The sequence below is a fragment of the Xenopus laevis genome, chromosome 4L, assembly GCF_017654675.1.
Source record: "Xenopus laevis strain J_2021 chromosome 4L, Xenopus_laevis_v10.1, whole genome shotgun sequence".
NCBI classification, from domain to species: Eukaryota; Metazoa; Chordata; class Amphibia; order Anura; family Pipidae; genus Xenopus; species Xenopus laevis.
Genome location: NC_054377.1, coordinates 154,668,083 through 154,695,880, shown reverse-complemented (window position 1 = coordinate 154,695,880; position 27,798 = coordinate 154,668,083). Strand labels below are relative to the sequence as shown.

The 27,798-nt window shown below is 44.7% G+C and overlaps 3 protein-coding genes across 4 annotated transcripts in view; all 3 read left to right on the top strand.

Moving 5' to 3' along the window:
- The window catches only part of LOC108704056 (inter-alpha-trypsin inhibitor heavy chain H3), a 31,706-nt gene extending 20,885 nt beyond the window's left edge, over positions 1 to 10,821 (top strand). The window contains exons 14-24 of one of the 2 annotated variants that reach the window (XM_041591024.1): positions 181 to 341; positions 1,255 to 1,284; positions 1,411 to 1,425; positions 2,820 to 2,849; positions 2,978 to 2,992; positions 3,217 to 3,252; positions 4,493 to 4,606; positions 7,890 to 8,091; positions 8,329 to 8,501; positions 8,979 to 9,090; positions 10,450 to 10,821. In XM_041591024.1, coding sequence (XP_041446958.1) covers positions 181 to 341; positions 1,255 to 1,284; positions 1,411 to 1,425; positions 2,820 to 2,849; positions 2,978 to 2,992; positions 3,217 to 3,252; positions 4,493 to 4,606; positions 7,890 to 8,091; positions 8,329 to 8,501; positions 8,979 to 9,090; positions 10,450 to 10,597 — 1,036 coding nt within the window. In that variant the 3' untranslated portion in view covers positions 10,598 to 10,821. The remainder of the gene's footprint in view (positions 1 to 180; positions 342 to 1,254; positions 1,285 to 1,410; positions 1,426 to 2,819; positions 2,850 to 2,977; positions 2,993 to 3,216; positions 3,253 to 4,492; positions 4,607 to 7,889; positions 8,092 to 8,328; positions 8,502 to 8,978; positions 9,091 to 10,449) is intronic. The other variant, XM_041591025.1, reaches the window with a different exon arrangement.
- A 3,728-nt stretch (positions 10,822 to 14,549) lies between these two features.
- isy1.L (ISY1 splicing factor homolog L homeolog) lies at positions 14,550 to 21,474 on the top strand. The gene is given in 11 exon segments (NM_001092042.1): positions 14,550 to 14,836; positions 15,281 to 15,303; positions 16,274 to 16,325; positions 17,108 to 17,173; positions 17,499 to 17,541; positions 18,103 to 18,215; positions 18,751 to 18,868; positions 19,639 to 19,761; positions 20,064 to 20,176; positions 21,130 to 21,222; positions 21,304 to 21,474. Coding segments are annotated over 11 exon segments (855 nt in total). The 5' UTR covers positions 14,550 to 14,833; the 3' UTR covers positions 21,412 to 21,474.
- Positions 21,475 to 21,513: 39 nt separating this feature from the next.
- LOC108704055 (haloacid dehalogenase-like hydrolase domain-containing 5) lies at positions 21,514 to 27,537 on the top strand. Its single transcript, XM_018240432.2, has 8 exons — positions 21,514 to 22,014; positions 23,198 to 23,407; positions 23,575 to 23,687; positions 24,122 to 24,215; positions 24,532 to 24,565; positions 25,458 to 25,632; positions 26,346 to 26,525; positions 26,654 to 27,537. The coding sequence occupies exons 1-8, from the start codon at positions 21,937 to 21,939 to the stop codon at positions 27,057 to 27,059; spliced, it is 1,290 nt and encodes a 429-aa protein (XP_018095921.1). The 5' UTR covers positions 21,514 to 21,936; the 3' UTR covers positions 27,060 to 27,537.
- Positions 27,538 to 27,798: the final 261 nt, after the last annotated feature.

The following is a 27,798-nucleotide window of genomic DNA, read 5'->3' as shown; positions in this document are numbered from 1 at the left end:
ATCCGCATTTTGCTAATTTTTTGCCCGCTCTGCAAATTTCGCAGGAAATTCGCTAAATTCGTGGCAAAGCGAAACGGGACAGATTCGCCCATCGCTACTCCCGACCATTGTTTAACCCTTGGCAGGTTGATCTTCTTAGATCTAACTGGATCCATGTCCTGTCTTCCAATCACATTGCAGCATTTCCGCTCCAGCGAGTGAAAAGGAGAACCTGACGGCACAGGCCCTGGAAATGTCGCTCAAGTATCAGTTTGTCACCCCCCTGACATCCATGGTGGTCACTAAACCCGAGGAAAAGGCAGGAGAAGAGGAAGCCATGATTGCTGATAAGTTTGTGGAAGGTCAGTTATTCCCAGGGACTTTCCCAAATGTTGCCTCCCAGTACTGGGGTACTCGCTGGCACCCCCTCATTGCCTTAGCCAGAGGCCCCCACATTGTATTTATCCACAACTCCCAGCATCCCAATGGCAGCAAGAGCCCAACGCTTACATTCCTACATATATATATACTGTATATACAGGTCAGCATCAGCCTCATATCTGCACATTAGATAGTGGCAAATACACATTATTATACTGGACTGATCCAATGATTCACTTACATCTGATTAGTAATTGCCCCTCTTTCCAGAACAGTTAAACTGTGTTATTACACCTGCCAATAACTATAACTCCTGTCCTGTGAGTTTATTGTATAGCCTCCCTTATATATATTTATATTTATTTATAGTGATATTGTAGCTCTTCTCATTTTTTAGTTGCAAATGTACAACTGTCTGTCTTTCTCCCCCTCCTGTTCTCCCCCCGCAGGACAAGGTGAGTATAACACCAGCCTATAAATGAGACTCAGCGGGGGGTAAGGGAGATAGAGAATATGGGGGTACTATTGGGGCTCATGGGGTTCATGGTTGTACATAGAGGTGCATAGATGGAGGCCAGATTGCTCTGTATCTAAATATCTTCCCACAATGCTTTCCCCCAAATAATTTAGGGAGACTCTGTAAATGGGTCACTGACTTGAGAATGGTCTGGCGCTTGGCCAAGAAAGTTCTAAAACTTGTAATGAAGCCAAACTTCAGCGGGTCTGTGATTCAGAACAAATGGGCCCAGACTGGCCAATCAGTACAAATCGGATCAGTAATCGCTGCTCCCACAGACCCACTGGGCTCCTCAGGGGAATCAGTGACACAGGTTGATCAGTATTGGGGGGAGGGGAATAGAATTTGTATTAACCTTTATCTTATTATGTTTCTAGGTCAGAGTTACTCAGCGCCGACCCACACTGGTAAGTTTTGTTGCACCGCATCTGTTTCTGGGAGACCCTTCATCAGGGGCCCTCAGGGGCCAGTTTGGGGGGGGTACCATTTCCACAATCTGCATTAACCTCTTCTATATTCTCTTCTTTTCTCAGCTTTCAGAAGCCAAGGTAAGTTTGGTTGGAGCAGCTGTTTATGGGAAAATGATCAGTTCATTAAAAGGTTCTGGTCCAATTCTGGCAAGTTCTTCATTGTGAAACATCAGAGTCTGTTATTAGTGGGCTATTGTCTGGGGCTCAGTGGGGAAAAAGGGGTGATACATAAATAAAGGTTAATAAATATAATATTCCCAATATTGTGCGATAACCTCTCTGTCTCCTTGTCTTGTCTATAGCGTATCTATAAATACACAAGGGGGGTCGTGGGAGCACCCGCATTGCTAAGCAAAAATATATAGAAGTATAAGGGAAGTGACATATCCAAATGGGTCAGCGCACATTCCCTGGGCCCCTGTCTAAGTAATTCAGTATTAATGCAAGTGCATGTGTTAACAAAGACAGGGGTTTTTAGTTGCAAAGTTATGATCATAAAGTTGAAAAGCCACCATACCACGTCAAGGTAAACCCCATATGGCGGTCCCTAACTTGTTTACCTACCAGTCATAGTATTGAGGATCCTGTGTCTCTCTGCATTAGTATAGTAAAAAGTAAAAGTATAGCGTATCTATAGCAGGTTTCCCGCCCTTTGTACTCAGGTTTGTTTCATCCATTGCTGTTAGGGGGTCACTGACCCTTGATTTGCTGTTTCCAATGGCAATATATAGAGATGAATGGATAATTATGTCTCCTCCCCCCCAGCTTCTATCAAACTCATAAAGTAGAATGAAAGTAAAAGTATAAGCAAAGCTCTCCTCTACTGACTGCCACCCACCCCCAACCCCAGAAAAGAACCCCCCCTCAAATGTCCCTGCCCCCCGATACCACTTAAACAGGGGGATGAATGAGATTGAATAGAGAAACATTTTGTTTCCTTTTGGGGATCACCACCTGCAGCAACTCATTTTTTAGTTGCAAATGTACAACTGTCTGTCTTTCTCCCCCTCCTGTTCTCCCCCCGCAGGACAAGATGAGTATAACACCAGCCTATAAATGAGACTCAGCGGGGGGTAAGGGAGATAGAGAATATGGGGGTACTATTGGGGCTCATGGGGTTCATGGTTGTACATAGAGGTGCATAGATGGAGGCCAGATTGCTCTGTATCTAAATATCTTCCCACAATGCTTTCCCGCAAATAATTTAGGGAGACTCTGTAAATGGGTCACTGACTTGAGAATGGTCCGGCGCTTGGCCAAGAAAGTTCTAAAACTTGTAATGAAGCCAAACTTCAGCGGGTCTGTGATTCAGAACAAATGGGCCCAGACTGGCCAATCAGTACAAATCGGATCAGTAATCGCTGCTCCCACAGACCCACTGGGCTCCTCAGGGGAATCAGTGACACAGGTTGATCAGTATTGGGGGGAGGGGAATAGAATTTGTATTAACCTTTATCTTATTATGTTTCTAGGTCAGAGTTACTCAGCGCCGACCCATACTGGTAAGTTTTGTTGCACCGCATCTTTTTCTGGGAGACCCTTCATCAGGGGCCCTCAGGGGCCAGTTTGGGGGGGGGGTACCATTTCCACAATCTGCATTAACCTCTTCTATATTCTCTTCTTTTCTCAGCTTTCGGAAGCCAAGGTAAGTTTGGTTGGAGCAGCTGTTTATGGGAAAATGATCAGTTCATTAAAAGGTTCTGGTCCAATTCTGGCAAGTTCTTCATTGTGAAACATCAGAGTCTGTTATTAGTGGGCTATTGTCTGGGGTTCAGTGGGGAAAAAGGGGTGATACATAAATAAAGGTTAATAAATATAATATTCCCAATATTGTGCAATAACCTCTCTGTCTCCTTGTCTTGTCTATAGCGTATCTATACCAGGCTCCCCCCAATGTGTACTCAGGTATGTTTCATCCATTGCTGTTAGGGGGTCACTGACCCTTGATTTGCTGTTTCCAATGGCAATATATAGAGATGAATGGATAATTATGTCTCCTCCCCCCCCAGCTTCTATCAAACTCATAAAGTAGAATGAAAGTAAAAGTATAAGCAAAGCTCTCCTCTACTGACTGCCACCCACCCCCAACCCCAGAAAAGAACCCCCCCAAATGTCCCTGCCCCCCGATACCACTTAACCAGGGGGATGTGAGATTGAATAGAGAAACATTTTGTTTTCTTTTGGGGATCACCACCTGCAGCAGAGGCCCAGTAATCACCAGCCCAAGAGTGGGGGGGAAGGGCAGAGTTTCTGTGTCTGGGAAAAGGGGAGACCCCGGGTTTTACTTGGAATTTCTTTGTATTTTACTGACAACTTCTGGATCTGGTCTCTCAATCAACTACTGCTGCCCCCTAAACTGACATCATCCCCTTTTTTTTATTTTTTTATTTCTAAATGACACTGTTTACACTGCAAATAATTCACTGTACAATATAAAATGTCATTCCTGAAGCAGCAAGTGTATTTAGTTGTAATATTGGTGTGTAGGTGCATCTCAGGTCATTTTGCCTGGTCATGTGATTTCAGAAAGAGCCAGCACTTTAGGAGAGAAATGCTTTCTGGCAGCCTGTTGTTTCTCCTACTCAATGTAACTGAATGTGTCTCAGTGGGACCTGGATTTTACTATTGAGTGCTGTTCTTAGATCTACCAGGCAGCTGTTATCTTGTGTTAGGGAGCTGCTATCTGGTTACCTTCCCATTATTCTTTTGTTTGGCTTCTTGGGGGTGGGGGAAGATAGGGGGTGACTGGGGGCAGCTGGGAAACTGATAATATGTCTAGCCCCATGTCAGATTTCAAAATTAAATATAAAAATAACTGTTTGCTCTTTTGAGAAATGGATTTCAGTGCAGAATTCTGCTGGAGCAGCACTATTAACTGATGTGTTTTTCCCCATGATAGTATCCCTTTAAAGAGCTTACAAGTGGGTGTGGCCTAGTTTGTGGGTGGAGTAAACTGACATAAGAGACCTTTAACCAAAAGCAGCCATTGAAGGGGATGGAAAAGCAAAAGTATTTAATACATTTTCTTATGTCGTGTGATTGTGATTCTGGAAATACCAACATTGTATCAGAACATTCAATAGAAATGTTCCACTTCCAATGGGTTTCTATGAGGTACATTATCTGTCTATAATTCTATTTGCAGTGGACTCGGACCCCCATTTTATCATCCAGGTCCCTGAGAAGAAAGACGCCCTTTGCTTTAATATCCAAGAGACTCCTGGGGTGGTGCTGAACATTGTGTCCGACCCAGAATTAGGTAAGTCACCCCTGGTTGCTTTATTATTGCTGGAAACCTCAAAACTTATTGTCCCTACGTCATTTAGCAATTTTCCTTTTTTTAAAAAAATCCTAATTTATAAATAGCAATGAGGGAAGGCTTTGAGGGTCTCTCCCAGGCAATATCTACTGGGATACAATTTCAGAAGAATCTGTTTAATGTTCAATGTGCAGTTACAAAATAGGTCAAATATTTCTAGTCCAATTATTCCAGATAGTTATTTGTCTGTATTGTAATTCCTCATCTAGAACATTCAGGGGGCACATTTACTAAGCTCGAGTGAAGGATTGGAATGAAAAAAACTTTGACCATCGAATAGGCTACTACGACCTTCGACTTCGACTTAGATTCGAACAATTCGAACTAAAAATCATTCGACTATTCAACCATTCGATAGTCGAAGTACTGTCTCTTTAGAAAAATACTTAGACTACATACTTCGCCAGTTTACCGAGGTACAAAGTTCCCCAGAACTTTTCTTACATTTTATTTGATCGAACAAAAATCCTACATTCTATTCGAAGGATTTTATTATTCAATCAAACAATTTTTACTTTGATCGATCGATCGAAGGATTTTTGCTAAATCCTTCAAATTCGATATTCTAATTCGAAGGATTTAACTTCGAGAGTCGAATTCAAGGGTTTATTAAATTCAACCCTTGATAAATGTGCCTCTCAGTGTTGTGCTCCAAATACAGAAAGTACAGAGAAGAGCGACTAACCTTATAAAGGGAATGGAAGGGATCAGTTATGGGGAAAGGCAAGTTGGGATTGTTACACTGGAGAAGAGACAGTTAAGGGGGATACGATCACTATATATAAATATATAAGGGGATATGATCACTATATATAATATATAAGGGATATGATCACTATATATAAATATATAAAGGGGATATGATCACTATATATAAATATATAAGGGGATATGATCACTATATATAAATATATAGGGATATGATTACTATATATAAATATATAAGGGGGATATGATCACTTATATATAATATATAAGGGGATATGATTACTATATATAAATATATAAGGGGATATGATCACTATATATAAATATATAAGGGGGATATGATCACTATATATAAATATATAAGGGGGATATGAATTACTATATATAAATATATAAGGGGATATGATCACTATATATAAATATATAAGGGGATATGATCACTATATAATAAATATATAGGGGGATATGATCACTATATATAAATATATAAGGGGGATATGATCACTATATATAAATATATAAGGGGGATATGATCACTATATATAAATATATAAGGGGATATGATCACTATATATAAATATATAAGGGGGATATGAATCACTATATATAAATATATAAGGGGATATGATCACTATATATAAATATATAAGGGGATATGATCACTATATATAAATATATAAGGGGGATATGATCACTATATATAAATATATAAGGGGGATATGATCACTATATATAAATATATAAGGGGATATGATCACTATATATAAATATATAAGGGGGATATGATCACTATATATAAATATATAAGGGGGATATGATCACTATATATAAATATATAAGGGGGATATGATCACTATATATAAATATATAAGGGGGATATGATCACTATAATATAAATATATAAGGGGATATGATCCACTATATATAAATATATAAGGGGATATGATCACTATAATATAAATATATAAGGGGATATGATCACTATATATAAATATATAAGGGGAATATGATCACTATATATAAATATATAAGGGGGATATGATCACTATATATAATATATAAGGGGGATATGATCACTATATATAAATATATAAGGGGATAATGAATCACTATATATAAATATAATAAGGGGATATGATCACTATATATAAATATATAAGGGGATATGATCACTATAATATAATATATAAGGGGATATGATACTATATATAAATATATAAGGGATATGATCACTATATATAAATATATAAGGGGATATGATCACTATATATAATATATAAGGGGAATATGATCACTATATATAAATATATAAGGGGATATGATCACTATATATAATATATAAGGGGATATGATCACTATATATAAATATATAAGGGGATATGATCACTATATATAAATATATAAGGGAGATACCTGAATCACTATATATAAATATATAAGGGGGATATGATCACTATAATAATAAATATATTAAGGGGAATATGATCACTATATATAAATATATAAGGGGGATATGATCACTATATATAAATATTATAAAGGGATATGATCACTATATATAATATATAAAGGGATATGATCACTATATATAAATATATAAGGGGATATGATCACCTATATATAAATATATAAGGGGATATGATCACTATATATAAATATATAAGGGGGATATGACCACTATATATAAATATATAAGGGGGATATGATCACTATATATAAATATATAAAGGGATATGATCACTATATATAAATATATAAGGGGATATGATCACTATATATAAATATATAAGGGGATATGATCACTATATATAAATATTAAGGGAGATATGATCATATATATATAATATATAAGGGAGATATGATCACTATATATAAATATATAAGGGGGATATGATCAATATATATAAATATATAAGGGAGATATGATCCACTATATATAAATATATAAGGGGGATATGATCACTATATATATTAATTATATAAGGGACAGTAATGAAAAGCTGATGAAGGGAAATTTAAATATAGAAGGGGCCATACAATAAACTCTCTGATGATTTATTCACCAGTAGCTCCTCCCAGCAGACAAGGGAATTATAATACCTGGGGATATTTATTTGGGTGGGTTACATATTTATATTGTAGGGATCACACACTAGTAAAATAGAAACAATAATAATGATAATAATGATGATGATGATATTATTATTATTATTATTATTATTATTATTATTATTATTATTGATGATGATGATAATATTAATGATAATAATTATAACGTTATTAATGTTAATAATTATAATAATAATAATAATAATAATAATAATGATAATAATAATGTTAATAATAATACAAATGATGTCAGGGTCCCTCTGTATAACGGGGGCTGCACGGCCGCCATTCCTCTCTCTGTATATTTGGCGCAGGCTCCCGGAATTCCATAGGGGATCTCATTACATTCCTAAGGCAGTTCCCCCCTGGAAGGTGCCCCCCCTGTATTTACAATGTGTCTCCCCAGGAATCGCTGTGAATGGAGAACTGATTGGGAACAAGAAGTCCGGGAATGTGACGTCCAATGAAACGTATTTTGGGAAAATGGGAATTGTCAGTACGAAGCTGGATCTAAGGATTGAGGTGACGACGGAGGGGGTCACTGTAGTTATTGGGGCAAAGAAAATGGCGCTGAGCTGGCAGCAAGATGTGACAGTCACTGAGGAGGGGTAAGTAACACCCACACTAAATGGGCTGGGCCACAGTTTGGAGACAATGCAATGGCTGCCTCATCTCCTCCCCCTCCATTCACTGCTTAAATAAACTTGTATTGTGCATTGTAAAGTTAAGCTCCACCCACTACACAAAATAAGGGCATATTGTACTGGGCTAAGCTCCACACCCTGTGTTCACTAAATGCCGCCCCCGCGTAGTTATTTCTGAGCTTTTTGTTGTTTCATTTGCAGCTTTTCTCTGCTCTTGAATAAGAAGAAGAACCTGCTGCTCTCCATGGGGGACGGCGCCAGATTCATCATTCTGCTCCATAAAGTCTGGAGGAATCACCCCCTGCACAGAGACTTCTTGGGCTTCTACACGCTGGACAGTCAGAAATTCTCTGAGCGAGTGCACGGCCTGCTGGGTAAGGGCCTGATTTGGGCACAAACCTGGGCAGGTGATGCCATTTAGTGATGAGTATAACGAGGCCGCTGGGAGTAGTTGGGAATTACACCCCACTAATGTGACTCCTCCCTATTTCCTAATGCTGAGCTTTGCCTGGCACTCCCTGCGGCACTCCCTGCGGCACTCCCTGCGGCACTCCCTGCGACACTCCCTGCGGCACTCCCTGCGACACTCCCTGTGGCACTCCCTGCGACACTCCCTGTGGCACTCCCTGCGGCACTCCCTGCGGCACTCCCTGCACAGAAAAATCCAGACATGTCAGTGTTTCCTTCAAAAACCAGGGAGAGAATCCTGTGCCCCCAGTGATGCCACAACCTACACTGACGACATGGAGGAGCCAATGGGGATTTCCAATGTACAAGGAGGGGGATAAGAAAAGAACGGGCCGGTGCCAGTATCAAATTTTCACCATTTTTCTCCTCTTTTTATTCTCAAGGCCAATTTTACCACGGAGTCGACTATGACATTTCCAACATTCACAAAACTGATAATCCAGAAAAACCCGATGCCACAATGAGGGTGAAACATTCACTGATCACTGTGACCCGGTAAGAACTGACACTTTCCTATAGAATCCTGTTACACAATGGTGGACCCATGACATGTTTATGGGGGTCCTGTCTGGAAGGTGAGGCCTGGTCTCTGAATTAATCTCCAGAGATGGGTCTGGCCGCCCAGAACCACTTTATTATTATTATTATTATTATATATTATTATTATTTCTATAGCGCCATCATTTCCCACAGGGGGTTACAGAGGAAAGGGTCACAAGAGCAAACTGACAGTAACAGTTGGACATTATTAGGAGACAACAGGGGGAGGGCCCTGTGCGCAAGAGCTTACACCTCAAGGGGGGGAACTGCCCATAAAGTCCAGGTTTTTCTGCCTTATAAGGAGCTGCCATTACAGTTATGATTCCCTGATGTCGCTTGCCCACTGCCTACCCCCTACATAGGCACCCACTGTCATCTAACCTACATTGCTAGCTCTTCTGCTAACTCTGGCCTCCTTCCTCAGACTGGGGGTTCAAGACCACTCCCCTGCCCTTATTAATTCTAGGGGTCGGTAACTGACCCAGAACTTACCAGGCCAATACTTAGTGCTAAACTTTTTCCAAGGTTCATCTAATGAAAGCACCCATTCCCATAAACCATTAATGGGGGCCACTTGGGGTGAGAACTGGGCCATTTGCTCTTCTACGTTCCTGAAACCAGACTTACAGATCATTAAGGGTGAGGATTGGGGTGAATTTCCTGCCCTATATAATTTTTGAAACTGTAAAATGAGATAAGGGGGTTTTGAGCAGGGGTTGGGCCTTCAACTGGGACTTTGGCCAAGGGCTGGACCTTCAACTGGGGCTTTGGCCAAGGGCTGGACCTTCAACTGGGGCTTTGGCCAAGGGCTGGACCTTCAGCTGGGGCTTTGGTCAAGTGCTGGACCTTCAACTGGGGCTTTGGCCAAGGGCTAAGCCTTCAACTGGGGCTTTGGCCAAGGGCTGAACCTTTAACTGGGGCTTTGGCTAAGGGCTGAACCTTCAACTGGAGCTTTGGCCGAGGGCTGAACCTTCAACTGGGGCTTTGGCTGAGGGCTGAACCTTCAACTGGAGCTTTGGCCAAGGGCTGAACCTTCAGCTGGGGCTTTGGCCGAGGGCTGAACCTTCAACTGGGGCTTTGGCCGAGGGCTGAACCTTCAACTGGGGCTTTGGCCAAGGGCTGAACCTTCAACTGGGGCTTTGGCCAAGGGCTGAACCTTCAACTGGGGCTTTAACTGACAAATCATGACAACCACTGCCTCAAGGTTTATCATATAGTTCAATTTTCAGGGGTTTTAGTAAAATGAAAGTTTATTTTTCACCCTACCTCAAATAGTTGGTTCCACCCAAGTCTCACTGATTTCTTTAATTTCAGGGGGTCACAGAAGGATTACAGGAAGGACCTGCAGAGCGGCAGTAAAGTGCAGTGCTGGTTCGTCCATAACAACGGGGAGGGGCTGATCGACGGGGTCCACACGGATTATATTGTCCCCGATTTATTCAGTGGGGTCTATAAAGTATAACACACACATATATAACATTAGGTGTCCTCCATATTGATAGAGTATAAAGTGTCTACTTTGTGAAACACAATTCTATATTAAATACGTATGTACAATATGCAGAGAAGTCCTATAAATCTGCTTCACTAACTCTACAGTGTAACACAGGATTTAGGAGACATCTTCTACTTATAACCAAATAAATGTTTATTGTGAGGACAAATAAAAGGAATGTGAATTCTGAAGTTGGAGTATTAGGAACGATTATTATGAGCAGCAGAACCACGACTGTCGTCCTCACCAGGAACTCGCTGCTCTTGTATTAGGAACCAATGTCTGATGGTTTATATCAATGACTTCAACTCCCGTCTCTATTCCCCCACTCACACTTGTTATTATTCAGACAACTGCTCAATTAAAGGGACAGTATACACCTAAAAACACCTTTGGTAAAAAATAATAATAATGAGTACAACATAGGACTTGAGTTGAAAATGAATTCTGCCTAGTAAATTAAAAAATCCATTTTTTTTTTTTGGGGGGCATTCCAGAGTACAAACGCTGTTGTTTTTTTTCACTGACCCCCCTTCCCTTTATAAACAGGATCATTTGTTCATAGTTTCTTGAATAAACAAACCCCTCCCTTCTCTAAGCAGCCGCCTTTGAGTGGCTCATTATCAGAGGGCTTCTGGGTGGACAGGTAATTGGTTTCCTCCTGTGCTCTGTGAGACAAGCAAGTGACAGAAAGAACTAAAGTGAAACAGATTTAATGTTCTTGGTTGGTGCCAGAAATCTCAGAAGCCATAGATTATTCTTTATTCATTAAATAGGGGTGTGTAATGTCCTTTAAGGGGCTATTTAAGCTTCTCTCGCCCTATACCCTGTGCTGAGACCAAGACTCCGGAGTCGTATAAATCAATTCCTGCCCTTTCATTTCGGTCCTCGTTCTCCTGCTCTGACCATGTGCCCCTTTCTCCGACTTGTTTTCCCGCAGTCCCTCCAAATTTCTATTCGGAACTTGTTTCCCAGTCTGTTAGTAAATCAGTTTAAATACAGTTCTTTGGAAGGTTCTTGTAAGTTTCAGTTGGTTATTGTGGCCGTCACATTGCCGTTACTTTGCCGTTACTTTGCCGTTACTTTGCCGTTAGAGCCAACAGAAAAGATTGTCCAGTACATCAGCATTTCCCAGACAGACAGACAGACAGATGCGTGGAATAGCAATTCACTTACAAATAACTTTATAATCACTGAAAACCAGTAAATACTTTACATGAAATGTTGCTTAGAATGACATATTCTTTCAATAGGCAAAATATTATTATTATTATATTTTTGGGTTCACATGCCCCTCCCAGTAGTAAAGGCGACATACATATTATGTGTCGTACCTCCTGCATGTACAGTGTGTTCATGTTGTAGTTCAGCTACACCCTGACTGTTTAGTGCAGGCAACACAGACCTTGTCGGTATATTTTCAGGCTAAATTGTTGAGATGTCAAAACTTACATTTACATTTCTCAATATGTCACATGATAGAATGCCTCTTCCTGGTGGTGCAGGGGTAGATTGTAAGCTCCCAGGATTAGTTGTGTGATACTCAGACCTGGGGGCAAATTCACTAACATTCGTAGTTGCGCCAGGCACAACTTCGCCGCACTTCGCCACATTTCGCCAGGCGTAGTTTCGCCAGCGCTCCGCAAATTCACTAAAATCCGAAGTTGCGCACAGGGGTAGCGTAAGATTGCGAAGTTGCGTTAGCGTTGATTCGCTAAGTGAAGTGAAGTTACTCTAGTGATGGTTAATTTGCATACAGCGCCAAATTCAAATTTCAATGGAGGAATACGTAGAATCACTACAAATGCCTGGGAAACCTTCAAAACATCAAATAAAAATGTTTATTTTGCCCTACATATGTGCCCACTGTATAGGTAAGTTGCCATGAGTTAGGAAATGTAGGGGGGAAGGAGGGGAGCCCCAAAAAAAAATTTCGATCTTTTTCAGCCTATCACCCATAATATAGAAAACACGCCAGCGTTTTTTTGGGACTTTTTTTGAAGCAATCCGTATCTACTCTATTGCGCTTCGCCAGGTCTGAGGTGGCGAAGGAAGTCTAGCGTAAAAGGTCGCGTTCAGTACACTGCGCAAGTTAGTGAATTTGCGTAGTTACGTCGCTAACGAAAATTCGCCAGGCGTAAGGGTGCGAAGTAACACTAGCGAATCTATGCCAGCGTTCGTTAGTGAATTTGCGAAGTAACGAAAATGCCAAACGCTAGCGAATTAACGCTAGCGTTCGGCGCTTAGTGAATTTGCCCCATATTGTCTCTCACTACCACTTACAGAGTCCCTGATTATGTGATTATCAGCTGCACTTAACCCCGGCCAATTTCAAGATCCTCACTGGTCACTTTGTGATTATTGATAAAATCCAAGTCACGGCACCAAATGTAACTTGATTTTCTGTCACAGCGACCCACGTAACCCCAGCGTAGGGACAGTCGTGCAGTCTAAGGACTTGAATACACCGGCCAGAGACACTTTATAATGTTCATTCATGTGTCTGGGGAGATGTTCGATTACAAACAACAACCTCAGCACAATAAACACATTTATATCACAATCAGGTGACACTATGAGGATGAAATCTGACAGTTCACATATAGGGTAGTTTAGGTATAGGGGTTGCATAAAACCCTAATTCATATATAATTTCAATAAATATTAGTAAAACAGCTCAACCTCTAAACATTTTGGTGGCCAGCAGATTTTTGCTCCAAAATTGTCTGATTTTGAGCAAAGTCACAGGATAATGTGAGAATGATTAAGAGTGACGGGAGACTGTTACACAAGTCAGTCCCATTGCATGCTGGGTATTGTAGTCTTACATTCAACTTGGCAAATTGTAAAGCAAAAACTACATTACCCAACATGCACTGGGAGACACAGACCTGGAACATTAGGGCAAGAGAAAACTGGCTGATTTCCTAAGTATTAACCAGCCAAAGACCCAAAAAGAAAGTTTGTGCTTTCAATACCCGCCTGGACTTTAAATGAGGCTGGAAAACCGCCAACCTGACAACCCTGCTGAGGAGGGACCAATTGACAGGACATACAGGGGGGTTTAGGGAAAGTCCATTAAGGACAAAGGTTGTGCTCAGTGTGTGGCTATGGGTTTCACACAGACGTTAGTTGGTCTGTCAGGAACTATTTATTACTTGATTAGAATCTAATAAACAGTAAAACATACAAAGGTATATGTTGCACTCCTGGTTAGTAGAACAGACCTCCCAACTGTCATGTTTTAGGTGGGACAGTCCCTCTTTTGACCTCGCAGTCCATCGTTTGTACTGGAAAGTCCCGATTTTCTCTGCACTGAACAGCCAGAAAAAGATACAAAGTTTCTCACTTAATTGGCTTTTAGCAGAGAGCCCAGAACAGCTAACAGGTGCAAATAAGATACTTTTGTAACAATTTTGAGATAAGCAAATAATTAATTGTAACAATTTATATAGGAATGTCCATTGGGAGAAGTCAGACTCACAGCTTAAAGGAACAGTTCAGTGTGAAAATAAAAAGTGGGTAAATAAATAAAATAAAAAATGTTTCTAATATAGTTAGGCAAAAATGTAATGTATAAAGGCTGGAGTGAGTGGATGTGTAACATAATAGCTAGAACACTACTTCCTGCTTTTCAGCTCTCTAACTCTGAGTTAGTCAGTGACTATAAGGGGGGCCACATGGGACAGTATGCTGAACATGTGACACAGCAGGTGACAGTGAACATCCCCAGTGAGAAGACGTCACATAGAATTCTATACGTCACACAAGTCTACTTCTCTATGGTGTGTTGTGTCAGGCCTGTGTGTGAGAGTGGGAGGAGCCTGTCAGACCAGCTGATTGTACGAGGGGTGCGGCCTGAGATGTGAGAATAGGGGGTGGGACCGGACGGACAGTCTGTGGGCGGGTTGAGGCCGGGCAGGTGTAGGCGCCAGACTCACTCACTGTATATTGGGCAGTTGGGTCTTTAGACTGACACAGAGGGACATTATATAAAACACTTCGGACACACGGGCGAGTCTCCCGGCTGAACAAGGAGGCGGGGCAGAGGCTGTGGCGGGTCACGTGGTGCTAGGACGGGCCGTAGACTCTTTCCGCTGCGCGCTCGTGTGTCGTCATTTCCGGCGCGACTGTTGCTTCTCTGTGGCACTTGCGTCTCACTGTGTTTCCTGACGCCGCTTTGTAACTCCCGGTGCTGTCGCCATGGTGAGTGTCTGTGGTGATATTTCTCCTGTGTGTTTATTCACTGAGTCTTCATTCATGTGCCACACGCTTCTGTACTGTACAAATACATCTCCTCTATATATATATATAATAGATAATGTGCTACATGTGCGGCCTTTATTGGCTCACTTACACTCTGACCCCCACTAATGTCCAGTCTCTAATGTCCAGAATTGGAGGTGCAGCTCCTCTAAACTCACATCTGTGTCACACTCAGTCTCCTTTATCTGATCTCACCTGTCACTTCTCTGTCACTGAGAGACCAGTGCTCATCCCTCCTGCCCCCCATGTATATTGTACCCCCACATATATATATATATATAATACTGAGTCCCCCATTTATATATATATTATACTGAGTCCCACATGTCTGTGCTCATCAGCTCCTTCTATAAATCAATCATATCATTTGTTTTTTGTTTCTAGGCTCGGAATGCAGAGAAAGCCATGTGAGTATCCCGCTCCTCTTCTTCTACACAATCACCCACTCCTGGGACACATTAAACAACATTGCCTTGTGCAGATACAGGGGTGACTATCCCATGAAATGGCAATAGCAAAGCCCATCAGCTCTCCTTAACCCTTCACTCACAGTCTGATCCCAAATAGACAGGAGACGTTGTCACACGTGAGACGAGTTCCATTCAGACTTTCCTGCCTTATTCAAAAAGGGCTTCAGTAAGGAAAGGGTTACAAGTGGGGCTTGGAATACAGACACAGAATAAGGAGAAACATAATGAATGTGACGTAAATGAGGATTTATAGATCTGCGGCGTTGCAGCGGGGGCACATTCTTATTCATTCGAAATTGATTGATTACTAATCTGTCTTAGAATAGATAAAAGAGAGAGTTAGTTATTAATCTGTCTGTCTGTCCAGTTCACCAAACCAATAAGGAGACGGCGCTCTGATAAAAAGAGAGGCAGGTTTAGGTGGAAACTGTTCTACCTTTGCAGATACCGCAATAAACTTGACTCTCTTTTTTACCGGAGCGCCGTCTCCATCTTGGTTTGGTGATATCTGTGCAGTGGGGACGCTGTGGACAGAACAGCCGGGAGAGAATCCAGAAGCAGCTCTATGGGATAAACAACTTGGAGCGGTTCCTTTGGTTCAGTTTTGGTGTCTGTCCAGTTGACACTTGAGTATAATGAGTATCAGTTTATTGTAGGACAAGATGGAATATTTCTCCCAGTTATATGAAACTGCTCAACGTATTTCCCTGTGTATTTGCTCTCTATGGGCTGTTCTCTCGGGGACAGACACGGTCACAAGCTGCAAATAATGAAGTGCACACAGTTGTGTTACAGGTTCAACAGATAATAATTCAGTATAATGAGTTAAAGTCTCCTTTAATTGCTGCTGATCGTCAGGCTTTTCAATGAGAAAATAATTCTGGTTTTTTTTCTTCTTCTCTTTAAGGACGGCATTGGCACGGTTCCGCCAGGCCCAACTGGAGGATGGGAAAGTAAAGGTGAGAGGCCAAATTACTCTTCTCAATTCTTACACAACAGCTACACTGGCTCCTCCATTACAGGGCCCCAGGCAGGTCCAGATAGTGGCCCTTTATGTGCTGAGAGCCTGGACTTCCTTCCATGCCAGACACTTGCCATTTGCTTTCACTTTTCACCGATGCTTCAGTTACAGACAAACAAATAGCCACGCTCTGAGCCCCACAGTTTCACTCACTTTTACCAATGGTGTGAGTGTGTAACACACGTGCTGATTGGATATTTTTCATATTCGTGTAAGACTCGTGCTGATTGGATATTGACATATTAGTGTAACACCATTGGTTTGTGTCTGTGCAACTGTTGTGCTGATTGGATATTGTCATATTAGTGTAACATCAGTGGTGCAACACTAAAACTAATCCCTTAGGTATTCCCTGGCCATAGCAATCATTGGATTTGGGTTGGCTCTGACTATGATCTGTAATTGTATTGGGTGTGACGATCGTATAGAGCAAGAAGGAGCTGTCCCCGGCATTCATGGGAGAGAGTCAGACTAAATCTCTCCTCCTTGTCCCACTATTGCTCTGAAGAGCCAACAAGGTAAGAATTAGTAGTCAAGTGATATTATTAGTATTAGTCTGATTTAAGAGGCCATTTTCAGACAAGTCCAGCCCATTGGTATCCCACTAGCCATTGGTGCACCTTGTGTTACTGAGAATGTGGATCTGTTTAAATGCCGCTTTCTTTCTGTTGGTGCCAACGGGTTTGTTTCATTTATTAATCCTGAATCCTGGCCTTGCAGGAGAGAAGACCATTCCTGGCCTCGGAGTGTTCTGAGCTGCCCAAAGCCGAGAAGTGGAGACGACAGGTACAGTGTCAGCGCTTATTTATTGATCTTATTGGCCCAACGGTTTAACTGGGCCCCTAGGGTTAAACTGAGATTTTACTCACCATGGTTACCGCAAGTCTGCAATAGGCACCTGTTTGCCCCAAGTTCTGCACCCCACATCCCTGCAGGGGAGACTGAGCTGCTTCTAGATATCGGGGGCATTATTCAAGCATTCTGATCATTTTACAACAAACAGCATATTTTAGCCATACTGTCTTAGACTTTACTTCTCCTTTAATAGATTCCAGTTGCCTTTAGTAAATGAGCTGTGGGTGTGTCTAATAATGTGTTTCTATTGGTGCAGATAATCGGAGAAATATCAAAGAAAGTGGCCCAGATTCAGAATGGTAAGTTGGGGGCAATATGTTGGGGCGTCTGATTTCCCATGATGCCGTGCTGTGTCTGTACATAGCTGAGGATGTATTTCTGCTACAGGAAGAAGTGTTGAAGCAAAATACAGAACTCTCTCTGTTAATTGGCTCATGTGACCTAACATGTATGGTTTGTTGGTATGTTTGTGAGTACAGTGAATCCTACGATCCCAGGGGGCAGCCCTTATTTTTTAAAATGACAATTTTCTATTTATGATTACCCAATGGCACATTTTAATAGAAAAGTATATTATGAAAATGGTTTATTTACATGAAGCAGGATTTTACACATGAGCTGTTTTATGCAATATCTTTTTATAGAGACCTACATTGTTTGGGGGGTATAGTTTTCCTTTAATAATGGAAGTGCCAGGAATCTGCCTGTATGGGAGGTGTTTGTCCTGTGGCCCTGAGAATTTCAGTTCTCCTACGGGATGTTCTGATTGGCCAGCCAGACAGGCATTGCGAGTGTAATTAGCAGACTGGCACCATGAGTGGAATTATGATCCTAATTATGACTGACTCTGTCCCTCACAGCCGGACTCGGGGAGTTCAAGATACGAGACGTGAATGATGAAATTAACAAACTCATCAGAGAGAAGGGCCACTGGGAGGTCCGTATTAAGGAGCTGGGTGGTCCAGACTATGGGGTAAGTTGCCGTATATATGTAGTTTTGTATAGACAGTGATTTTGGCAAATGATCCTTCTGTTTTAACCCATAACAGTGAATAAGGAACTTATATTAGAGACTCTGTATCAGTGTGGGGGGGGGGGGTGCCCCCAGTAGTGCAGATGGCAAGTGAGTGCAGGTGGTGGGGCAGCCACAGAACACTTTATTAAATCCTCACTTGCCTTCCCTACATCGGCTCAGGATGTATTTGCCCTTTGGCTGAGCCGCTTATTGGGAAAAGCCACAGAGCAGAGGGTTAAAGTTTGTGTTCTCCTGAAGGGTTAAGGTTCCTGGGTTCTTTAGTTTGTCCCCCCTCCCCTTTGGCAAATAAGTGAGTGAGAGGGGCAACCATAGGGGAGTCACAAGCTTTTGCCCTGCTAAGCCATAAGTGTTATTGGTGCCCACAGCTGCTGCGCCAGATATTGTGTCTGTACTGGGGCAAATGCACAGATGTGTGTGGATACGGATTCCTCGTAATCATTCTCACACGCCTCATTTTTTGCCCCCCATTTAGCGCATTGGGCCCAAGATGCTGGATCATGAAGGGAAGGAAGTGCCCGGAAACCGTGGTTACAAATACTTTGGTGCCGCTAAAGATTTGCCGGGCGTCCGGGAGCTGTTTGAGAAAGAGCGTAAGTGGCAGTTTTATTCCCTACACTTCACTACCAGTTACATCCACTGTCAATGAAATGAATGGTCAGGCTGCCCCTGTGATATAAGTGATTTGGTTTATTCCGGTCCAATACAAACTGACCTTTACACAGTCACATGCTCCTCGCTGGCAGTTGCTCCCACTACTTATTTGATCAGGAAGCATTTGCTGTTACTTAGTGACCGTCACTATAAAGGGCCAATTCTCTCTGCTATTGTGTGTGTATAGTGAATAAGGTAAAATATAAGGATATTATAAGTTACAGAGGAGTTTCATGACCATATAAAAGTAGGAGGCCGAAGGCCGAGTTATACAGGTCATGGAACTCCGAGGTAACTTCTAATATCCTCATATTTTACAACTGGGGATACTTTATTTATTATAATACCCAGTTTCATTGAGTCATGTGACAGAAATGACATCACTACTCACCGTTTATAACTGATGACATCAGAACTCACCGTTTATAAGGATATAATTTACAAGATATTCATGGCTTTTGTGTATTATGTATGGGGGGGGGGGCTGCTCGTATGTATAGGTGTGTGTGTGTATGTATATATATATGTATATATATGTGCTGGGCTCTAGCTGAGGAAAGAAAGGGACTCTGAGAGAGCGATGATGGTGGGGGGCACAGAAAGGGTCTCAGAGATACGGGGGGTACAAAAGGGACTCCCCATTATATTATTGTCAGTACAAGACTGTGTCCCATTTGCCAAACTGCTGATACAATGACTCTCTCTGCAGCCCTTCCGCCCCCCAGGAAGACCCGCACTGAGCTGATGAAGAGCATCGATGCTGAATATTATGGCTACCGAGATGAGGATGACGGGGTGCTGGTGCCTCTGGAGCAAGAGCAGGAGAAGAAAGGTGCCCCCCATGTTCCTTTATCTGACAGGATAGAAATGTAATGGGGCTGTAGGGTAAAATACTGATCTTCTACAGGTGGGAGGAGCCAGGGCCTTTGGGAGTGGTTTGTTTAAGGGAGGGGCCAGATGTAAGATCCATGATAAGAACCTGGAAACTGATCCCAGATTACCGGAAATCTTGCTGTTTGTTGCCTTGCAGGGGGCAGATTTTATTCAGTGATATCAGCCAATGAAATGTGAGCTTGTTGGGGGTGGGACGTGTTGCTTCTATTGGCTGCTGCTCATCCCATGGTCTCGTTGTAGCAATCGCGGAGGCGCTGGAGAAATGGCGGCTGGAGAAGGAGGAGCGTCTGGCCAATGGGGACAAGAATGAGGAGGAAGAGGAAGTGAATATTTATGCTGTGGCTGCGGATGAGGTGAACCAATCATATCCACAGCTTGTCTTTCAGGGTGGGGCCTTGTTTGTTGTGTCAAAGGGGAAGTGAAGCCAAACTATGGAAAATCAATCCCGGATAATATCCAGTGGTTTCTCATTCTCACACACATTATACTTGTGTCTCTTGGGCAACATTCCCAGAAATGACCCCCAGGCACTGCCCTCCTTTACGTGATCCGCAAAATCCCGGCACAATATCCCTGGGAATTAAATTCTGCACTAAGTACACCCCTCCCTATTGTCTCCCCATTATCTGCTGTGATGAGACTCTCTCAGTAAGAGACAGTGAGCAGGAGAGACTGCTGGGTCTGTGTAACTGTGTTTAGAGACAGCTGTCATCTGCTTTACTACAGAGCAGTAAGTGACTATGCACCCCCCTCCCCCCAACACATACTCCCTCTACATATATTCTTATTGGTTCTCCTGCTCTCACTCTCCTGTCATTAGCAGAGATTTACTAGACACAAGGAACTCTATATCAACAGTCCCTCCTTTCCTTCATTCTTTTTTTATGACTGTTTTGGTTTACAGATTAGGAGGAGTCAGCACAAGCCCATGTCATTGAGCTCAGGCCTCCCTAATAATTCCACCCCCCCCCCCCCAATAATATCAATCCCCTGGCACGTGACTGTACAGAGTGTCAGACTAGAGGAGGTCACGTGCTGTTGTACATTTACAGGTGAGACTGGGAGAAGCACAAACACCAGAGAAGCTCCCGGGTACAATAATCAGCTGCCCCCCCATAAAGTTGCAGCAGACAGGCTGGGGGAGCTCTTATAATAAACAACCAAGTCCCTCTCACACTGCAGCTCGGTTAGAGAGTTAGCTCTTTGGCCCAGACACTCCTGCTCTGTTTGTTTAGTGCTGAATTGGAACAGCCGTTAGAGTGTAAGCTCTGTGGGACAGAGAGTTATAAATGTGTGTGTCTTGCAGTCGGGAGAAGACAGTGATGATGATGAAGGAGCAGAGGGGGAGGAGGGACAACAGAAATTTATCGCTCACGTGCCGGTGCCGTCACAGAAGGAGGTGAGTAAATTCATCACGTGACGGGTTGGGGAGTGTTATTTGGGGGGTATTTCCGGTGCTGACTGGGTGTTTCCGCTGCAGATGGAGGAGGCGCTGGTGCGCAGGAAGAAGATGGAGCTGCTGCAGAAATACGCGAGTGAGACGTTACTGGCGCAGAGTGAAGATGCAAAACGACTGTTAGGCGTATAAATGACTCGTCTGTACCTGGGTGTATATTTGTACAGAGCTGAGCAATAAACATGGACTTTTCTACTTCTCTGCGTATTTCTCTTCCGCTTCCTCCTCGGGGCTGGGCTAATTGCGTCATATCCGGGGCAGCGCCATCCAATCAGCAGCCGGGACTGTACCTGAGCTCCAGCAGTGCAGCCAATACCGACTCGCTTCGACTCTCCCATTATGTCCCCCAGTTCTATTGCCACACACTCGTATAAATGACTGGGGTCTATAGGCGCCCGGCTGTCTCTATAGTCTCCGAGGGATTAGTGGGCGTGGCTGTGATAAGGGAACCGGAAGCGGCCGTTGCACTGTTTTTAGTGAGAGCAGAGTGTGGGCGGAGGCAGAAATCCTAGCGTAGTGATTGGCTGCCCGAAGATTGCATCACTCTCCTCATTGAGCCGCAATATAACCGCTTCCGGCGTGAGTGACGGTCAGTCCAGAGCTGTCCGCTGGTCGGAGAGACAAGAGGAACAGGAGGAGCCCGCGGGCCGGGCGAAAATGAGTCGATGGCTGAGACCGGTGCTCTCGCGGGTGATACAGAGAGTCGGACTGAGCGCGGGGCCCCGGGAGCCTGAGGTAGAAACGTTTTGTGACCCTAAAGGGTTCAGCTGTGTCTGTATGAGTCGCTTGTTCCGTCACTTCCTCCCCCTGACACTTCCATTCCCTGACACTTCCTGTCACTTCCACTGACACTTCCTCCCACTGACACTTCTTCAACTTCCTGACACTTCCATTCCCTGACACTTCCTCTCCCTGACACTTCCTTCCACTGACACTTCCTTCCACTGACACTTCCTCTCCCTGACACTTCCTTCCACTGACACTTCCTCTCCCTGACACTTCCTTCCACTGACACTTCCTCTCCCTGGCACTTCCTCTCCCTGACACTTCCACCCCCTGACACTTCCACCCCCTGACACTTCCTCTCCCTGACACTTCCTCTCCCTGACACTTCCTCTCCCTGACACTTCCTCTCCCTGACACTTCTACTGACACTTCCTTCCACTGACACTTCCTTCCACTGACACTTCCTCTCCCTGACACTTCCACTCCCTGTCACTTCCACTGACACTTCCTCTCCCTGACACTTCCACTGACACTTCCTCTCCCTGACACTTCCACTGACACTTCCACTCCCTGTCACTTCCACTGACACTTCCACTCCCTGTCACTTCCACTGACACTTCCTCTCCCTGACACTTCCTCTCCCTGACACTTCCACCCCCTGACACTTCCACCCCCTGACACTTCCTTCCACTGACACTTCCTCTCCCTGACACTTCCACTGACACTTCCACTCCCTGTCACTTCCACTGACACTTCCACTCCCTGTCACTTCCACTGACACTTCCTCTCCCTGACACTTCCACTGACACTTCCACTCCCTGTCACTTCCACTGACACTTCCACTCCCTGTCACTTCCACTGACACTTCCACTCCCTGTCACTTCCACTGACACTTCCACCCCCTGACACTTCCTTCCACTGACACTTCCTCTCCCTGACACTTCCACTCCCTGTCACTTCCACTGACACTTCCACCCCCTGGCACTTCCTCTCCCTGGCACTTCCTCCCCCTGACACTTCAACTTCCTGACACTTCCTCTCCCTGTCACTTCCTCTCCCTGTCACTTCCACTCCCTGACACTTCCTCTCCCTGACACTTCCTCCCCCTGACACTTTCTCCCCCTGACACTTCCACTCCGACACTTCCTCTGGAGGGGGTTAATGGTGGGTCCCTAATTGTTCTCTTCTCCAGGCTGGGGGTCAGGCCAGGTTTGGTCTCTTGTTTGATATCGATGGGGTCCTGGTGAGAGGCAAAACCCCCATTCCGGGTGCAAGAAGAGCCTTCCAGAAGCTGGTGGATTCCCGGGGGCACTTCCTGGTTCCTGTGGTGTTTGTGACCAACGCTGGAAACTGCCTGCGCCAGACCAAAGCCGACCAACTGTCACATATACTCGGGGTCCCAGTAAGTTCCTCGTCACTGGGGGGAGTGTGAGATGTGGGACGTATTGTCTGGTGTGTGAGGGGACGGTGAATTAGTGACACATCTAATGTCCCTCCCATTACACCGTGCGTGCGTGTGAGTTGTAGTTCAGCTGGCAGCTTGTGTAATTACCTCATGTCTCTCCACAGATCAGTCAGGAGCAAGTGATGATGTCACACAGTCCTCTGAGGATGTTCAAGCAGTTCCACCATAAATGTGTTCTGGTATCCGGACAGGGCCCCGTGCTGGACATCGCCTCAAAGTATCCTCCTTCTGTTCTGCACCCGGGAATTGCGCTATTGGGGGGCAGCGCCAGTATTGGGGGGCAGGGCTAGTATTGGGATCGGGGTGGAAGGTAGCTGGGAGTGTGCAGGGAATCCTATAGGTGATTGTGTCTGTCGGCCAGTCCCTAGTGCTGGACATTCGCCTGTGGGGGCGGGACCTGCGCACCCCACAACTGGGAATAAGATATGGGGGGGACAGTTACAGTTAAAGGTGCAATTGGGCTGTTCCATCCCTTTGCCCTGGGGGTGACATTACCATTAATTGTACTGGATTATTGTGGAACCAGTGACCTCAGACACTATGAGCCGAGGAAGCAAAGGGATCTAAAGGCCGGAGTTGGGGTGCAGAGGAAATGCAGAAGTCGGGGATCTGAATCTCTTCTCTTATTCTTCCCTTAACTCAACATTTCAGCTTAGGATTCTCGAATCCTATCACAATTGACTCTCTGAGGGAGTCGTACCCCTTTCTAGATATGGTGGACCACACGAGACGCCCCAAAATCCTGGTGAGTTTGGGGGGTTCACTAATGAGGCGTTGGTTTGTCACATGACCCGTCTCTGATGAAGACAATGGGAGAATAAGAACCCTGATTGGTCTGATTGTAGTAGAATATTGGGGTGACTTTGCTGCACACACAAGCTTGGAATTGACTTGTATTTAGCTGAGAATTTGGGGGTGTTCTCCTTTTATTACTGTATTTATAGGAATCACAACCTGGAGCCTCTCTGGCCGTCCTATCCAGCACCTCCCCTCCCCCATACTGACAGCTGATTGGTTCCTTGTTCTGTTGCCTAACTGCCCCTGTGTCTTTATTCCCGCAGCCCCCCTCAGCCACAGACGTGCCCCGGATAGAGGGTGAGTATGGGGTGATGCCCCTCCCCCCAGCCAATGGGCACAACTCCCAGCACCCTTAGTGTCTCAGAAGTAGAAGAAAAAGGGAGTTGAACCTTCCCCCTGGGGCTGCTCATGTTTGTGTCCAACCCCTGCAATGGGGAGGAGCCTAATGTCACCATGGAAACGTTTCCCCCTTATCCCAGCAGCTCCTTTAGTATAAAACCTTAAAGGGGAAGTCTCAGGAATGGAATAATGGCTGGAAATATGAAAGTCTCTCCATTCTGATTTGTCATTGGCCGGTGCTGCTGTCAATCAGATTGCTGCTGTCCCGGGTAGCACCTTAAGGCTCCTGGTTAATGGATCCCAACCTCCCAGGAATCCACCTGTATAATCCACATTGGGATCCATTGGGTTTAATGTTCATAAACCACCTGGTTTAGTGACATCACAGCAAAGGTGTGGCCACGCCCATCCAGCAACTAGTATTCATTTCTCCCATTGGACGGGTGATTGACTGGCCAGTAATCCCATGTACTCCTGGTACCTTGGATCCCGCCTACCTGACGTTCCATGTGAGCAATGTGATTGGCTGTGTTACTATTAACCCTTCCCCAGCCCTCGGATCAGTTGTTTCCCAGGTGACTGAGCAGATGAAGTTGCTTTAGGCTCATCCCTGTTGGGTTTATATTATTCCTCATGGGGTGTCCAACCCGCGGGCCCCCTGCTGTCTCAACCACACCCCCAGCAGCATTGTCAGGGGATGATGGGACAATAATAGGGCCCCAGATTAGCTGTGTGTATATATTCCTACTTCTTGGGGGGAAACTGCTCTGAACCCCCGTTTTATTGCCGGGTGCCTCTGTTCTCCAAGTCCAGGTGCATGTTGGGTAATGGGATTCCTCTCTGTCTCTAGCTGTCGTACTTTTTGGGGAACCAATCCGGTGGGAGACTAATCTCCAGCTCATCACTGATGTCTTACTGACTGGCGGTTGCCCTGCTAGCCACCACCAAGCTGCCAGTTCCCCCCATATCCCTGTGCTGGCGTGTAACATGGATCTCATGTGGATGGCTGAGGCCCAATCACCCAGGTAAGTGGCCAGCGGCTAGTGCTCAGGGGACATTATGGGGCTCATAAATCTACTTTACGCCCACACCTGGCCTTTTGATTTGCACGTCCGGTGCTTGGGGTCCTCCACCAATCAGTGACGATGATGTACTCCAGCACACGTATCTGCTTACCTGACATAGGGGTGTGCCCCCCTAAACACTGTAACCCTGTTGGCTTGACATTAATCACGGGTTAGTCCCTTAAAGGAGAAGTAATAGCATTTTACACATGGGGGTGCCAAAAGTTATGCACCCCCAAGTGACTATAATTACTTATCTGACACCCCAGGCCGGCTCTCCTATCAGCAGAAAACTGCACCGGCCGGTGGTTCTTCTAGCCACCACCATGGAGTGATTCTCTCGCTGCTTCTTCGGTAGAGCAGACAGTCGGATTTTAACGAAAAAGTCTCATATTTCGCTCTACTGCGCATGCGTCTGCCCCGGGAAACTTGAAAACCGATGAAGGAGGAAGAAGATCTCGCCGTGGTGCTTGTTAGAAAAACTCTGGGCCGGTGCAATTTTCTGCTGATCGAAGCACCGGGGGGGGGGCCTAACTTTTGGCACCCCAAATGTGAAATGCTATTCCTTCTCCTTTAAGCAGATCCGTGTGCTGGAGTACTTTGTGTGCATATATCTAGCCCCGCCCCATTTGGGGTTCATGCACGTGGCCCAATGACTCCTCCTCCTCCTCCAGGTTTGGGCACGGCACGTTCATGGTGTGTCTGGAGAACGTCTACAAGAAGATCACGGGGAAGGAGCTGAAGTACGAGGTGTTGATGGGCAAACCCAGCGAGGTGACCTATCAGTACGCAGAGTATCTCATCCGCACGCAGAAGCAGTGGGCTGAGCCAATCACAACTCTCTATGCAATCGGGTGAGTCATTTAATTGGCTCGGCTTTCATTCACACTCTAGATAACGATTCCTCCCTCTGGCACCTCCTCTTTATATTGGGGAGGTGAATGTTAATGTTTGAGTCACATGACGTGTCTTGTACCCCCAGAGACAACCTGATGACCGATATCTATGGTGCTAATCTGTACAATCGCTACCTGCAAGAGCGGACTCCTCTGATTGGCTCCCAGGCTCTGGTGCAGGCAGCATCGGGGGTCCCGGTGGTCTCTGTGTCTGAGGAAGAGGAGCCGTCGTTGGAAACTGTCCTGTCCTTCCCCTCGGCCACAAGCTGTCGCTCTATTGTGGTCTGTACTGGCATTTATAACCCCCGCTGTGAAGTGCCTGCCGATACCCCCCAGTCTGTTACTGAGACCGTGTTTCACGGGCACCGGGATTTCCGCTTTGACCCCGCCCTGGTGGAGCCCGGACACATTGTGACCGACGTGAGTGCGGCCGTCGATTTGATCTTCGAATTAGAGGGCTTTGTACAAAGGGGCGGCCCCAGGACTAACTAACTCCCCGTACCTCCTCATTTCCTTTTTATAACTCCCTGATCCCTGCCTTTTATTCCTTGTGTTTATAGAAAACCCTTAGGTTTTATTCTATTTATTTAGAGGTGCAGGAGTGGCCCCTGGGCGTGTTCCTTCATACGGTATATAATGTTTCTTTTACTTACCCTCCCCCATGGGTATCTATTATGTGCCCCCCCCATACCTGCACCACTGAAACCAAGCACCGACCTCACCCCCGTGCATCTCCCCTTCCCCCAATAATCACCCCCCCTATTTATTATCTTCCCACCAGTTTCCAGGGGCATTTACTCTATGGTTTTATTTCAGAGACAACTGGCACTCACTTGAATTTTAAAAAATGGTTATTGTTCTCCATGTTTGACGTGACCCCCCCGAACCCCGTCTGTGCCTGTTACACTTTTATGCAAATGGTTTTACTTTGTCTCCTCTGTTCTAATAAATGTGTTTTATTTTCAAACAAGCGCCCGCTTCATCCAGCCAATCAGGTTCACCCAGTCAGTCAGGTTCATCCAATCATGGCCTGTCTGTCAGACACATGACCCACCCGATGGGCAAACCCTACATGGGCACATCCACCGTGCAGTTTCAATAGCCATGCCATCACACGGAGCATGTTGAGATTCGGATGTCTGTATGGCCCTTGTGTGAGTAGGTCAGGTCTGGGTGGTAAGCGCCTGGGTCTGCTAATGGAGAGCTGAATCAAGGTTGTACACCAATCCGG

Bases quoted from the DNA above. Each gene is read 5' to 3' on its own strand.
- LOC108704055 (XM_018240432.2), top strand. From the start codon at position 21,937: ATGAGTCGATGGCTGAGACCGGTGCTCTCGCGGGTGATACAGAGAGTC. The intron at 25,633-26,345 runs GTAAGTGGCCAG...CTCCTCCTCCAG, and splicing joins GCTGAGGCCCAATCACCCAG to GTTTGGGCACGGCACGTTCA. The intron at 26,526-26,653 runs GTGAGTCATTTA...TTGTACCCCCAG, and splicing joins ACAACTCTCTATGCAATCGG to AGACAACCTGATGACCGATA.